This window comes from Gossypium hirsutum, chromosome A03 (assembly GCF_007990345.1).
Source record: "Gossypium hirsutum isolate 1008001.06 chromosome A03, Gossypium_hirsutum_v2.1, whole genome shotgun sequence".
NCBI lineage: Eukaryota > Viridiplantae > Streptophyta > Magnoliopsida > Malvales > Malvaceae > Gossypium > Gossypium hirsutum.
The window spans coordinates 50,236,472-50,251,704 of record NC_053426.1 but is presented as its reverse complement, the minus strand read 5'-3'; the positions used below and the strand labels follow the sequence as shown (position 1 = coordinate 50,251,704).

At 33.9% G+C, this 15,233-nt stretch overlaps 1 protein-coding gene and 1 non-coding gene across 4 annotated transcripts; both read right to left on the bottom strand.

Moving 5' to 3' along the window:
- Nucleotides 1-891: 891 nt before the first annotated feature.
- LOC121226388 (small nucleolar RNA R71) lies at nucleotides 892-998 on the bottom strand. The gene has a single exon (XR_005924212.1). It is a non-coding gene; the product is annotated as a small nucleolar RNA R71 (small nucleolar RNA).
- A 7,526-nt stretch (nucleotides 999-8,524) lies between these two features.
- LOC107887235 (high mobility group B protein 15) lies at nucleotides 8,525-14,996 on the bottom strand. Of its 3 annotated transcripts, none has more exons than XM_016811415.2 (7): nucleotides 14,935-14,996; nucleotides 13,521-13,732; nucleotides 11,689-11,767; nucleotides 10,736-10,898; nucleotides 10,533-10,652; nucleotides 9,386-9,789; nucleotides 8,525-9,286 (listed from the first exon to the last, which is right to left on the bottom strand). In XM_016811415.2, exons 2-7 carry the CDS (start codon nucleotides 13,688-13,690, stop codon nucleotides 8,891-8,893), a joined length of 1,332 nt encoding a protein of 443 aa, XP_016666904.1. In that variant the 5' UTR covers nucleotides 13,691-13,732; nucleotides 14,935-14,996; the 3' UTR covers nucleotides 8,525-8,890. The 3 variants fall into 3 exon arrangements, with proteins under 3 accessions (XP_016666904.1, XP_040951806.1, XP_016666903.1); XM_041095872.1 differs by having other exon boundaries at nucleotides 9,386-9,786; XM_016811414.2 differs by lacking the exon at nucleotides 14,935-14,996 and adding an exon at nucleotides 14,649-14,789.
- Between the last annotated feature and the right edge of the window lie 237 nt (nucleotides 14,997-15,233).

Sequence of the window (15,233 nt, the reverse complement as noted above, 5' to 3'; positions counted from 1 at the left end):
CCTTTGGGTATGATTCTCAAAGTACTTGCATACTTCGTTATAAAACTCTATTGCAACCTGACTCGTATACTTGTGAACATTACTTTCATTCATATCCTTAGTAGTAGTATTCTCACTTCTGACATTGATACGTTGGGAGGTGGTCAAGTTGTTGATGCCATTTCCAAAGAGGCAACGCCACTAAATGGATCTTAATTGTTGTGCTTAATAGTATAGTTAGGAAAATTTAAAGTTATAGATACAATTTGTATTTTCTTTTTCTTTATATTCATTTAATTTACTAACTTTTTCTTTTACTTTGTAGACTTCAATGTATGACTTAGAGTAGAGGCACACCTATAGAGCCAGCCACTGATCTAGAAAGACTAATACGCAAAAAATCGTCCGCAACAACAACAATAGTAGATGCAAAATAACCTGTCTATTGTAGTTTACCCACTACGAGATAACCTACTCTTTGACAATCCTAACTTACCAGATCTACCACTACCATTACCAATAAGCCACCGATGGCTCTAGAGGTACGCACTCAAAGAGATTATGCATTATCGAATCTTAACTCAGTACAAGGTACTATCATGAGGTCATCTATCACAACCAATAATTTTGAGATAAAGTCAGCAATGATCCGGATGATTCAAAACAACCTGCAGTATAAAGGAACTATGACGAAGGACCTGAACTAGAATTTAAAATGATTTCTCTAACTTTGTAATACTTTTAAATTTAATAGGGTCACCAATTACACTATTTTTTTTCGGTTGTTCCCCCTCTCCTTAATAGATAATGCTTTATCTTGGTTAGATTCACAAGCACCAAGATCTATCACGACATGGAACAAACTTGCAAAAAAAATTCTTGTACAAGTTCTTTCCTATCAGCAAGACAATCCAACTGAGAAGAGGGATCGCAACTTTTAAACAAATTGAAGGAGAAAGTTTTCATAAAGCTTAGGAGAGATTTAAGTTGCTGGTGCAAAGATGCCCTCTCCATAGTTTACCTAGGTTTACCTAAATAGATGTGGTTGCAAATGTTCTACAATGGGCTGGATGCACATTTTAGGTTAGGACTCGATGGAGCTGCAGCAGGAGCCTTGATGAATCATACATGTGAAGATGCCTATTAATTGATAGAGAGCATGGTCTTGAACTCTTACCAATGGACTAACGAGAGATTCACCTACGGTCCGAGACCATCTAAGGCTAAAGCTGTCCAATAGGAGGACAAATACCAACAAATATTGGGCAAGCTTAACCGATTTAAGTCGACATCCAATAGGCCCATGGTGCACGAAACATCTAGAACAATTGGCCAATATCTTGAGAATTTAGTCGATGACATAAATTATATTGGGAATAGGGGTGAAAATCCCTATTCAAACACTTGTAATCCCTATTGAAGAGATCACCCAAATCTTAAATGGGGCAGCAATCAAGGAGGAGGTAATAATTTCAATCAGAATAGACAAAATATTATTTATCAATCTTATTATTTGTAAGAAACTTAGGAAATGGCAAACCCTAATGGCCATACTATATGTGGTCAAAGGCTGGATAAGATTGAGGAAGAGATACAGATAATTTGGACAGAGGTAAGATAGGTGTAGTCCAAATGCACTTAAACCCGAACCACATTGACTAAGCTTAAAGATCCAGATGATCCAATTGATGAACATGATGAGAGACATCAAAAGGCAAATTGGCACAAGCATCCCGAGCAATACTGAAAATAACCCTTGAAAAGAAAGGAAGGAGTAAGTGAAGACAATAGTGCTCCATTCTGGTAAAGTACTGAGTAGCCTGAATAACCCTATTCAAGAGGAAGATGAAGAAGATGTCGATGATCCTCAGGAAGCAACCTTTTAAAAAGATAATACTAAAACAGAGCCAGAAGCGATAGTCGAGCTGACAATTGAGCCTATAGATAAGCATAACCCAGAACCTATCTTCACAAAGATACCATTACCTTCACGGTTAGATGATAAACGCAAAAGGGATGAAATGGAGTTTGTAAGCTTTTTAAACTTAGTTAAATCGCTTAATGTTAATTTTCCTCTCATCGAATTAATAGAAAAATTTCCTAAATATGAAAAGTACCTAAAGGAAATAACAGCTAGGCGTAGACAAATTAAATAGGGAGATCAAATTAATCTAGACGTATCCTGTAGTGCAATCATCACTAAACAGATACTCCAAAATTAAAATACCTGGGGAGTTTCACAATACCAATAGAGATAGGGAACATACACTTTAGTAAGATCCTATGCAACCTAAGAGCCAATATCAACCTAATGCCCTTATCAATATATAAGAAACTTGGGTTATGGGAGCACAAAAATACCCATATCACATTGCAGTTAACTGACAGATCTTCAATACAACTGAAAGGGGTGCTCAAAGATATGGTTGGTTAAGGTGCACAATTTCATCATCCCGGTAGATTTTGTAATTTTAGATTTTGAAGAAGACTATGATATCCATATTTTTTTAAAGAAGCCCTTCTTAGCTATATCTATGTCCACCATGGACATAGAAAACAATGAGTTAATCATGAAAATCAATGGTGAGACTGAAACTTTCAAATGTAGTCACCTACAGAATGAAGACCATAAGGAGAATTTAGGGAAGGCATGTTATGAGATATCTATAAATTTCCCTAATGACCTTGATTCGGAAAGAGTGTGTTATGTGATTGATATAGGTCGAAAAAGTAAGGCTAAAGAGTGGGACAAAAAAAACAAGGTGAATTGGCATGATGGAAGCTAAACCAATACAGACAAACAATCGATAGATGAAGCGTCCATGTATAGACTAACTGAGCTGATGGATGAATTCGGCAACCATATGTGACAATAGACATTATAGTAATTTTGTTGTAATTTATTGTAAATTTAATTTTTGATAAACTCAAATAGGACTAGGATTAATAGGTAGCTTAGGATTTAGTTTATGTCATTTAGATATAAGGTAAAAATGTACCCAAACTACTAGAAATCAAGAAACTAGGATAAAAATAGGGTTGGTGTCGTAACATCGACCACAGACTCAATAAATCGAGTAATTCGACTAGATGTCGCGACAAGGAACCTCTTTGTCACAACACCATAGACAGTAACCTCAAAATGTGTGTCACAACATCCAACCTCGATGTCACAACATTAGGACACTAATAGGGGTGTCGCGACATGAAACCTTTGTGTCACGACATTGCTGTAAAAAATTATAGGGTTAACCTGACCCGCTATACAACCCGCTAATCTGCCACAATTATTGTCGCATATCAAGGACTTTTTTGCACTTAATGAGCTTGTTTTTATAATTTTTTATATGTTTTTATTTCATTTTCAGTTTTTATTTTCATAGGTTAATTTATGTAAAGTAAGCATTTTTACACAATTTTTAGTGTTTTGAGGACTCGTAAGGCGAACTCGGGCCTTGGGTATGACTAATGGGTTATTTGAGTGTGTAAGACATTAATTTGGGCTTAAGTATGCAAGGAAAAGTGGCCGTGTTGTGACATCAACATCCAGCGTTACGACACTGATCTTCGAAGCATCAAAGGCTGAAAATAGGGTTGACGTCGTGACGTGGGGATCTTGGCGTCACGACATCACCGTGACAAATTGCTGACGTCAATAGCTGCATGAACAAAATTTTTAAAGCTGTAATTTTTTATTAAATTAATGGTATTTGTAACACCCCATACTCGGCCTGGATGTCAAATCGAATATCGAGATGCCACACCACCATCTCACATTGTTTTTGTTATTATTGTCATGTTTGATATACATGCATTTTTTTATTGTTACAGTAACATATATATGAATAATAAGTCATGCAGGGTCAAATTAATATTTAGTCATACTAACATACAACAAACAACCATAAAGTAGGCATAAATCAAGTATTAGGACCATTTATCAAATTTTATCGAAAATGTTACGTAGGTATCGATACCGCCTCTTTGGTATCAATATTTTCTTTAAATGGTATCAATACCACCTAGATAATCGATACCAAATTAGCATTCTGTTTCTTGCCAATTTCAAAACATCAAAAATTATTGGTATCTTTCGTAAGGTATCAATAATTACACCCCAAATATCAATACTCGAGCCAAGATATAGATACCAAAATGGTATTCTGACTCCTTGCACTTTCGAAAATACAGAGGTATCTTTTTAAAAGCCTTAATATCGATACTTTTGCTTTAGGTTACAAAAATTCATCATATAAGAGCATTTAAAAAATTCAAACTTAGTCTCTAAACATCATGCTTCATTCACCTAGTCATGTAAGGACCAAAATATCTAAACAATAAAGCAAACACCATGTCCAAGTTTACAAGATTCCAAACTTACACAATATAAAAATAATCCCAAATACATCTTAACAAAACCAATAAAAATGTCTACCATATTGCCTTTTTATTCCCTAGAACTAGAATAAACAAAACACCTGCTATAATGAGTAAAGAATGGCTTGGATCAATCCCTCAATAGTCACACTGCTCACACCGGGAACATAACTACTCTGCAAAGGATAAAATGGAGTGAGTGAGCTTAACAAGCTCAGTAACTGCCTAGAGTAACCACTACACATGCATCAACCAAACAACATACAACATATTTCCAAAACATCATTAACTAAATGCCATAATTCACATATCTAGTCAAATTCCATGCATTTTTCTACACATTATTTATACGTGCATGTAGGCATATATATATTTCGACATGTATTAATCACATATAAGCACATATAATCACAATGTATGATAATTTGGCTCTTGAGATTATGAAACATAAAGTAGACTCTATCGCCACTCATTAGATACACAGATCTCCAACACACCACACATAAACTTGTAGAGTAAAACTTATCCCATAAGCGATGCATATATAGCTAACGCTCTCCAAAACATCACACATATGTATCCTAATGAATTGAGCTTAATTCACGTTCTCTTATCTCTCCAAAATTGTCCTTGGATCTAAATGCCCCATATATTACAACACATATAAGTGAGTATTCATAATCCTATGGCATGTCAACTATATCCAATGGTCTCATTAAATTACAAGGCCAAAATATCCATAATGTAATCAAATACCACTTACTGATCATATCATTAACACATTATACACACTGCCATATGGCATGAACAACATACCCTCATATTTACCGTCACAATAGTCATTACAAGTGTTCATATTTCATCGCATCATAATTCTTTTTATCACAATTCACAAATATATCCATCACAAATTTAGCATAACACTCAAAATTTAGAGAAGGGTTTAGGCTACCTCTAAATTTCCAAATACACAACGAATCACTTACGAGCAACTATTCCAAAACACTCACCGAAATATTCACTTTTTCGGAAAACCAAAAGCTTAGACAAGCTTCCATTTCCCCTTATCTCTACTCGTTAAAGGTCGTATCGACTCCGACACTTAAACAAAACAACCACACATATATTCAGTCAACAATCAGTCAATAACTCACCTCAAACAACCACACACAAGCCTAAGCTACACTCTTTTCTAACCAAAACCATGAACACAACAAACTTAAAATTTGACTAACTTAGCCAACACTTAATCTTTTCGCATGAAACGAATTCTATTCATCTACGGCTAATTCCCAACCTTTAAACTACACAAAATAATGTGTTTTAAGGTATCAAAATTTTTCGACAAGTTTTGGCCCTTTCAACGAAAATTCATTAAAACCCAAGAAATCCTTGACGAAACTTCAAAGTTACTTTAGAAAGCTTCTAATTAGGTTAAAAATAATTGAAAAAACTTTAAAATCAAGTTTTTATCCACAAACTCGAAATTCACCATTAAAGATCCAATTTTCGACTTTTAATCAAAACATGTGACTTAACAGCTAAAAATTCAATGTAAAGAACTAAATAACATTTAAAACTAATAGGAAAATGATTGGTTACTTTCAACGGAAGAAAAACAAAGATTTGATGTGAATTCAAGAAAACCCACACTTGAGGAAGATAATGAATTTGGTGAGATTTTTTGGTGATTTCTTGAAATATTTTTAAGATTAATTACTTGAAAAATGATAGAAATCAAAAGGGAGAATATTTAGCAACCAAAATCAATGAAGAGGACTTGAGAGATAAAAAATGGCACAAGCAACAAGAGAGCAAAGTTTTTTCGTGAAACAAGCTAGGAATGGGAGTTTTTAGCTTGGTTTTAAAATTCTGGGCAATTTGCTTAATAAGAACTCTCAATTTTGATCCTGTTACAATTCAGTATTTTTTCCAAAACTAAGGATATTTAAAACTCATATCCAAAAATTAACTTAACTTTATGAAAACCATTGTCGCAAACATTATCGAGTACCAACCTTATGAAATTCTGAGCTCATATAGACCAAAATTCCTAAAATACCCCTAAAACTCCTAGGCCCTATTTTGAAGTGTGACAATATTTTAGGAATAAATTACCTTAATGTTGTCGTAGATTTTGCCTATATATACACCCTTATAACCTCATTAGAGGGTGTTGTTAGTTGGTTGTTGATAGCTAGACAATTAAATAGTTTTATTTTATTTTTCTTTGTAATTTATTTATGTTCGCTTAGTCAAAATTCTTTTTGTTCCGATGTGAAGATGATTGCGAGTGGGAATTGCTTCGGTACTGAACCTCAATTAATTATCAATGAAAAATTTTATTATTTTATTTTTATTTCGTTTCTTTGGCCAATTAACGTTTGTATGAATATCTTAATAAATCTTGTGTTTATTTTATATCTGAAATGTTTCAGTTATGGATTTAATTTATTAATTAAGTAATTATTTGTCTAAATTTGAATGTTTATTCAAGAGTACTTAGTATATTAGGGAGTGACGCCCCTAATAGAATATCTAGACAGGTGAGACTGAGAGGGTATCTTGTCGAGTATATTTGTGCCAAGTGGTGAGATGGAGAAGGTATGCATATATGCTTAGGAAGAAATCGAGAGGGTGACTTAGGTGGTAATCCTTAATGAAGATGAGGCCGAGAGGGTATTCTTAGCTAAAAGTGGTAAATAACTCAATCGAGGGTAATTACCGACTTAATTAATAATTAGTGATTTAATTGAAAATAGATCGAGAACTCACATCATCGACACTAGTAATAGGAAATTCTATTAGTTACCTTAGACTAATTAATTTCATTAGGTTATTTTAGATTAATTAATTCAATTAGGTTAATTTTAGTTTAAGTAATTTAATTAGTTTAACTACTATTTTAATTTGGTTCATATTACTAATTTGGGACTCAATTAGATTAGCAGTTCTTTTCTGTAATTAATTTAATAATAAAATTTTTAAATTTGCAATTCCTTGAGTATGATTCTTGGAATATTTATCAATATTCTATTGTAACACAAATCTATATTACAAATTAACTTGTTCGATTATAAATATTGCATTTAATTTATATATATTTATTTGCATGATTTTAACTCTAAACATCCACACATTTAGAGGGGTCACCCACCAGCTAACCCACCATTTTACCCATTTTTTAACCTAAAATAACACTTTTAGTTTAATTAAAACACTTCTAAAACTAATACTAAACCCTCTCAAACTCCAAACCCTCCCTTAGAAACCTTTTAACCATAAAACCCTTATTAACGCCTCATATTTCTTTACTTATGCTGTAATTTTTTCCTTTCATTTTCTTTTGCTCTTCTCTTGTGTAGGTATAAGGCGCCACATAAACGAGGAATTTGCAACAAACGAATAGGAACAACATTCAACAAGGTTAAGGGTTCCTTTCTTATTTCCATTGCATTGCTTGTTTTTGAAATATCTTCCTTGATAATTAGTTACTCTAGTTAAACGCATTAGAAAAATACCTCCTAGAAAAGCTAAAAGAACTAATGAACAAGAAGCACCGGTGGACATAAATCCCTCTAATTTATCGATCCCGAACGTCAAATTTTTTTTTTCTAGCAGTACAAGGGAAAACATTCATACAAGAGAAGGGTTTCAAACCATTGATGATCTTGTGTAAAGAGAATTGGGCATTGGTCCAATATCATAGGTGAGAGCACTTTGGCGTAACCCCAAAAGAACCCGTTGTTGTCCTTATAGTACAAGAATTTTATGCATCATTTAGGGACCAGGAATGTTAGAGACCCTATAATGCTAATTGGGAAACTATAACAGTTTGGGGTAAAGAGGTGCGCGTCACCCCTAAAGAAATTTGTGAATTTTACAATGCACCATACTTTGAGTATATTTTATTGATAATACTGATTTGACATACATAGATATGGATAACATTGTAAATTATTTAACTGAAGGTAGGGGTGAATGGAAGCACCAACCAGGTACCGATATTCCCCTACTTCTTTTAATCAAACTATTATGTTTCCAATTGTAGAAATGTGGATGCAATTTTTATGTACTCAGGTTACGCCTGCTCTATGTTCGATACAAGAACATTGACAAAAATAAAACATCCCATTAAACCTAAGAAAATAAAATCTTCTAACGCGAGTAAGACTAAACTTTTATATATTAAAAGAAAGGCCAAGTTACTCTAACTCGAGCGTCAACGTCGGATACAAGCACATATCTTACATGGATATGTGTAAATTTTTCCCAAGGTATTCTGTATTTTTGGGAGGACCTTGAAGGGCCATATCCCCGAACCGATATCAAAATATGTGTTGAACATGGATAATGCGTACATGTATTGCAAGAAAAGTAATGAGCCGGAATAACATAGACGAAGAAAAAAAAACTAAAAAAAAAATGAATTACCATCTCTAAATGCATCTATTGCTTCATTTGCCACAATATTCAACTTAATCCCAAGCAGATTTTAGTGTTCTTCACATGGCATTGGTTCTTTTCTTCATCTTCAAATACTGAACTTCTCAACCTGACTATTATGTCCAACATTATCATCCACCTTTGATAACTCGGCTGCTTCCTCGACTGAAATATCTGCATCAACATCACCCACTACACCAGCAAATTGAGATTCTTCGATATCTAAATCCTTATCTGCAGTTTTATCATCTTCAAAATCACTTCCATCAGAGCTGCTATCATTTTCCGGGGTTTGAGGGGACTCACCACCTTCAGTTTCATCAAGCTTCATATCTGCTTCAGCCATTCCAACATCCATCTCGGGAACTTGTTGTGGTAGTGGGAGTGCATTGCCTAAAACTTGACCGGTCCTTAATTTTTCCCTATAATCCTCCATCTCAACTCGATATCGTTCTTTATCTTCGAGAGCTTTTTCCTGATAAACCTGAATGTAGGATAAAAGACCATAAAAACAATACGAGTTAAGAAACAGATTGTAAAAGAGAGAACAGAGTGGTATTATGGAATACAACATAGCTCTTACAGATTTTTCAGGTTCGGTTAACTTGTTCCATTGTTCACCAATCATTCTACTGATTTCTCGGTCTTGTCCAGGGTGAAGTGGTTTCAATCTAGCATGTTGCTCAGCAAAAAAGAAATTATATCCACTCCTGTTTGGTTTTGGATGAGTGGGATCCCTCCGTTTTATCTCGGATTTTTTCCGGCGTCTTCTGCGTTGGACACCTGATGTAGCATGTGGAGTCACACTCTGGCTGGAAAATGCACCATAGCAGTGTGGCACTTCAGGTGCTGCATCATCTGAAGCCTGATAAAGGACACCTTTTAGCTTCTCTGAGCCAATAGTGACTGTGACAAGATAGCCACTCTCAAATTTACCGTCAATGACACCAATCACCGGAGAGCCTGCAGTTGTTGATTGCCTTGCTGCTGTAATAAGCTAAAACACATTATCATAATGGACAAAATCATGACACTGTACAAGGATAGAGAATTACAATGGCATTATGTGAAAAATAAACAAATAACTGCAAATATTATGAGTAGAAGTATGAATCTTATATAATTGCTGAAAAACATATTTGTTACTTGAATCTATGTTGCTCCAACTCATTACTTTTTCTTAAAATACCTGTGCCTAGCACTCATACAGACATGAGTATGGGGATATCATCCTCCAAGGTCCCACCAAATACATGAAAAAATGGAAAATGAAAAATAGAACATAACCGTGTCAATCACATACCCTATCTAACACACACCTAGATTCAAGAACAGAAACTTGAATAACACCAAATACATGAGAAGAAACTTTGAACATAACCGTCTCAAACACATACCTTATCCGACACTCACTCATCCAAATAATAATATAAACTCATATAAGTTTTAAAATAGCCAAAATCTACGAACAGAACACCAAATTATCTACAATATATTCACTAGATAGCTGCTGCAAAGTAACCAATGACTTCCAGTCGATGGAGTAAAAAAACATTGAAAAATTTAATAAAATCCATTTCCGATATATTTGATCAATGAAAGAACAGTTGAGAATGCACAGATCGTTTATGGAACAGAAGGGAAGAGAGAGCGAGGAAAGGGAAACGATCACCAGCATTACTGAGAGAAAATAATATGGTATCATTCAAAATGGAAAACTTTGAAGGCACCTGCAGGTGAATCGGCAATATTTACTCTTGGTTGCTGGACGGCGGCTGCATGAACATCAATGACTGGCCGTATGGGTCCTTGAGTATGAATCTGTGTAATGGATTGGCTCCTGAAGGGATCTGCATAAAGCAGATCATCATATAATATTAAGAACAGTACACTGACATCTATTTGAGAAGAGTTGAGTTCTCAATTTGCATACCAGAAGAAACAGGGACCCAACCACGGGCTTTAAAGAAGTAGATTTGCTCATAGTGATGAAGCAGGGAAAGATAGTATTTCCGAAGCACAAAAGATGCATTTGTAGCAGTTGACGGGAAGTTGAAAATCGCAGTCACTTCCTTCCATCTTCGCTCTTTTATAATCTGCAAGCTCAGGATTTGACACATGATTAATGGCATTACATTTTATAGATCTTGGAGTCTTGAGTTAGCAAATGATTTCAAAATATAACTGCCACCAATATTTTTCAAAGAAGATGGCACCAGTCAGACTAGTCAAAAGCAGTGTTGTCAAAGCGTGCACCTAGTTGTGCCTGTGCCTTAGTGTTACAATAAGAGTGCTTCAGACCCATTCAAGTGAGGCTCATTAGATCAGGTGCATGGCTGATGTGCCTAGACTCAGTTTTTCCAAAGGCAATAGGCATAAAAAAAGCCCGCCTGATTGAAGTTCTCGTTAACTTTTTTTCACCTTTTTTCATTTTTTATGCCTTTACTAGTAAGAAAGGGATAATAACAAACTCTATACTTCTCAATATTTGAGCATTCAACAACAAGCATTAACCATAAGGATTTCATGCATATTGATTATTGACCAATAAACTAGACCAGACTTTAGAGTTTACTATATATCTTAAGCTTTATATGAATATATACACACAAAAAACTCTTACACATACATATATTGCGTTTTACATCACTCAGGCAAGCATATTTTTTCGTCTCAAGCCTGAGGCAATGTCAGGGTTCTAGCATTTAAAGTGCACCTTGCACCCTTGACACGCTGGTCAAAAGAGTCTCTCGTGTATGAACTGGATTTGGCATAATGTAAGTGGCAACATTGAACACATATGGAATTTGTTAACTGTTTGAGGATCTCAACAACACTAGACGAGGAGGAAAGAAACTCAGAACAATTAGGTGTATATCACCTTACCTTCTCGATGCCACCACGAGATGTTACCTCGACAAAAAGTTTGTGCAAATCCAACTCCTTTCCTCCAATGATGGGTATCCTATATTGGATTAGAGTAAGAAGAAATTATTAAAATTTAGATTGAGAAGTACGACTAAGAACATCTGTCGAAAATATATAATTCTACGGACAATGTATCAACAAAACAAGCATAAGGGGAACTATGCTCATGCCAGCATCAAATCACAAAGACAGAGACACCTAGCTTAAAACTACCAATATCTAAAAATAAAGGCTGTTTTCGAGAAGAGCCACAAGGTATTTCAGTTTCCATTTCCACAACTGTTAAAAAGAAAAAAATCATTCTAGCTTAAAACTACCAAAAAGCATACTCAACTTGGTATGCATTCAGTCAGAAAATAAAGAACTATACATGTGCAGATGGAGGTCTTTTTCTCTCCACTTCTATAACCAATTCCAATGAACACTTTGGAAAACCTGAAAAGAAAACCGAACCTGAGTCTGAAGAGGGAGGAAAAATAAGTGTCCAGCAATAATTTTCCCCAATATTAACAAGAATAGTAGAAACTTAAATTGTAATTCAAAGAATATGCGCTGTTCTCTACGGCCAAAACAAAAAAAATGTATCACTAGACCTTTACATAGTTTTTGAACGATAAGATAAGAGCAAAATACAACTAAAATCATGGTTCTATCATAAGTTAAGGTTCTAAAGAAACTGCCAAGAACGGATGACTTGATATCAAATCCCAGATATTAATGTACTAAAAATGTAATTACTGCTCAAGTGACTATTCCTCAGCAATAACACAAGACCTTAGCAAGCATCATCAGTTAAGGAACATGTCACCTATGTTGCTCCAACTCTTCATTATTTTGAAGTACCCATATCTGGCATTCGTGTCTAACACATTTTCAGACATAGGCATGGGAACATGGCCCTCCAAATACATGGGAAAACTTAGAAAAATTAAGCATACCCATATCTCACACTAACACCCAAGTCCAAGTTACATAGCATGCCACATTTTCTTCCAATGTAGGCTAGACAATCTCTAACCAGAAGCATAGAACACAGTTTTTAATTACAAAAGAGAGTAAATAAGTTATCCTGCAATTATAAACCAAAGACGTAATGCTGTAAAACATTTGCTGGTCTATAATCCTACACCAACATAGTAACTTATTCAATGATAAAGAAGGATCATAAAGTGTGTGTGTGTATATATAATGCTGTACATAACAGAAATAAATGTATCTGGGAATCTAGATAGTAGAATCGGATGTAAGCATTAGATATTCAAGTAGACATAAATGGAAATTTAAATGCTACTGCATACTATATGCAGACTTAGGAAACAAAAAGCATCAAGAGACAGGATGTAACATTTTTACGGTCATGTTGCATTTTCCACAGTTACAAACATAATGAATGCTTTAATGGTTACTTGGGGTGAATATAGACAGATTAATACCGTAAAAAATTTGCTGGTGTCTAATCTTACACCACCAACATAGTAACTTATTCATGAACAATAAAATAAACAAGATCAAAGTGTATATGTATACATATAATGATGTACATAACAGGAAATAAATTATATGGAATCTGGATAGAGCATTGGATATCAGATATACTTGTTGACATATAAGGGCATATAAATGCTATTTCATACTTTCAAGTAAACTTAGGAAGCAAAGCCATCAAGAGACAGAATTTTATCACATTTTCGGTCACATTGCATTTATCAGTAAAAAAACCTGACAGGGGAAAGCATCGAAACCACAAAATAGCAGCCTAACATTGCTGCTATTGAAATGAAGAAACTTACATGAACTTAGTTCCCATAGTAGCATGGAGCTTCTCCAAAGTAGAGAGAAAAAGCTTTGGACAAGCTGCAACATCTTCATATCTTGCAAGAGGTGGAGGATATGGATTGTAATTAGATGATGGTTCTTTCATAGGCATTACAGTCTGCTTTGCAAAAGAAGTTGATGCCATTGCTAATTCTTTCTTAATATTCCAACCTTGACCAGTCCTTCACTGCTCACCCACCAAGAAATCAACCATTAACTGTCTCTTTTTCCAGCTTTATAGACTTATAATGAAAGCGAAAAAGAGTACCAAACAAAATAAAAAGAGCTGAAAATATACAGAAACACTGTACATTTGAATTAAAAAAGCATGCTTATAAGCAAGAAATGAAGTCAAAGAAGCCCCGCCAAGCCAAAAAAATAAAAAAAAGACAATCCAAAAAGAGAAAATATAGAAATTAAGGCATACCAATGTCAAGAAAAAAAAAACCTCATTAAATAGAATATAAAAAATGAATATTTGTTTTAAAAAAATGAGACCATAACCTGCAGGTAACAGCAGATGAGAATATGAACAACCTCAGTTGATATAATATAATAACTCCCCAGTAACAAAGGAGAGGTAAAAAATTCAACAAAATCAAGCTGTACAGAATGTCTATAACAGCCATAAATTAGGATTTGAATGAAACAGCACAGCAAAAGAATCACCAAAAGTTCCAAACTTTTCTCTTATATACTCTTATGTCTAAACTCTACAGTCTAGAAAAAGGGGACACCCGTACCACATCAATAAATACCCAAAAAGGGAAAAATAATTCTCATTTCTTATCAGAACGCAGAGTTTTCATGCCTCCTGACATTCTAAAGATACATTGATATCGATTGGGTTTGGGTACTTTACAAATGGAGATATATATATGTCATAGACATATATATATATATTATATGCATTCATATATTCATCTAACAATGTCAACTTTTTTTGCCTGTCTCTTTCATCTGACACTGTTTCAGATCAAACTTTTACAAGATACATGGATAATGGATTCTTACAAAACTGTAGTGCCCTTCAATGGCATCCATCTTAGAACAAAATTAATCAGAAAGAATGAGGTATAACTCCAAAAGAGACAAAATCTTACCAGTGCTTAAACAACCCATTAAAGCATTAACCTTGAATTTCCAAGAAATCAAAGAAAAAAATTACTTCTTTTTCCCAACTATTAAAAATGCAAAGCACTGTTTCATAACTATATTTTGTTTATTTTATTTTTCTTTTTTAATGATGTTTGTTTATGTATTTATATTCTTTATTTTATAAATAGTTAATGTTTCCAAATAAAATTAATTAAATAAAGCATAAAGAATAGAGAAATCCCAGATGAAGAAATAAAACGATAAGCAAAATAATTAAAAAAAAAAACTTACCTTAGAAATGAGAGAGAAAGAATGGGAAAAATGAAATGAAATTAAAGAAGAAGTTTAAAAACTATAACCCTTAATTATAACCCAAAAATAAGGGTAATTATATGTTCAAAAAAATAAGGTAATTAATAGTATTTATTGTTTCCTTTTTTTTAATTATTTTTTAAAGGTTAATACGTAAATTTTGAAATCATAAATATTTTATTATAATTTTCTTTCATTGTTGATTCATGGTGATACTCGTGAGAGAAAATTAAATTAACCCACATGTCAAAAGACAAAATACACCCTTATTTTGCCCC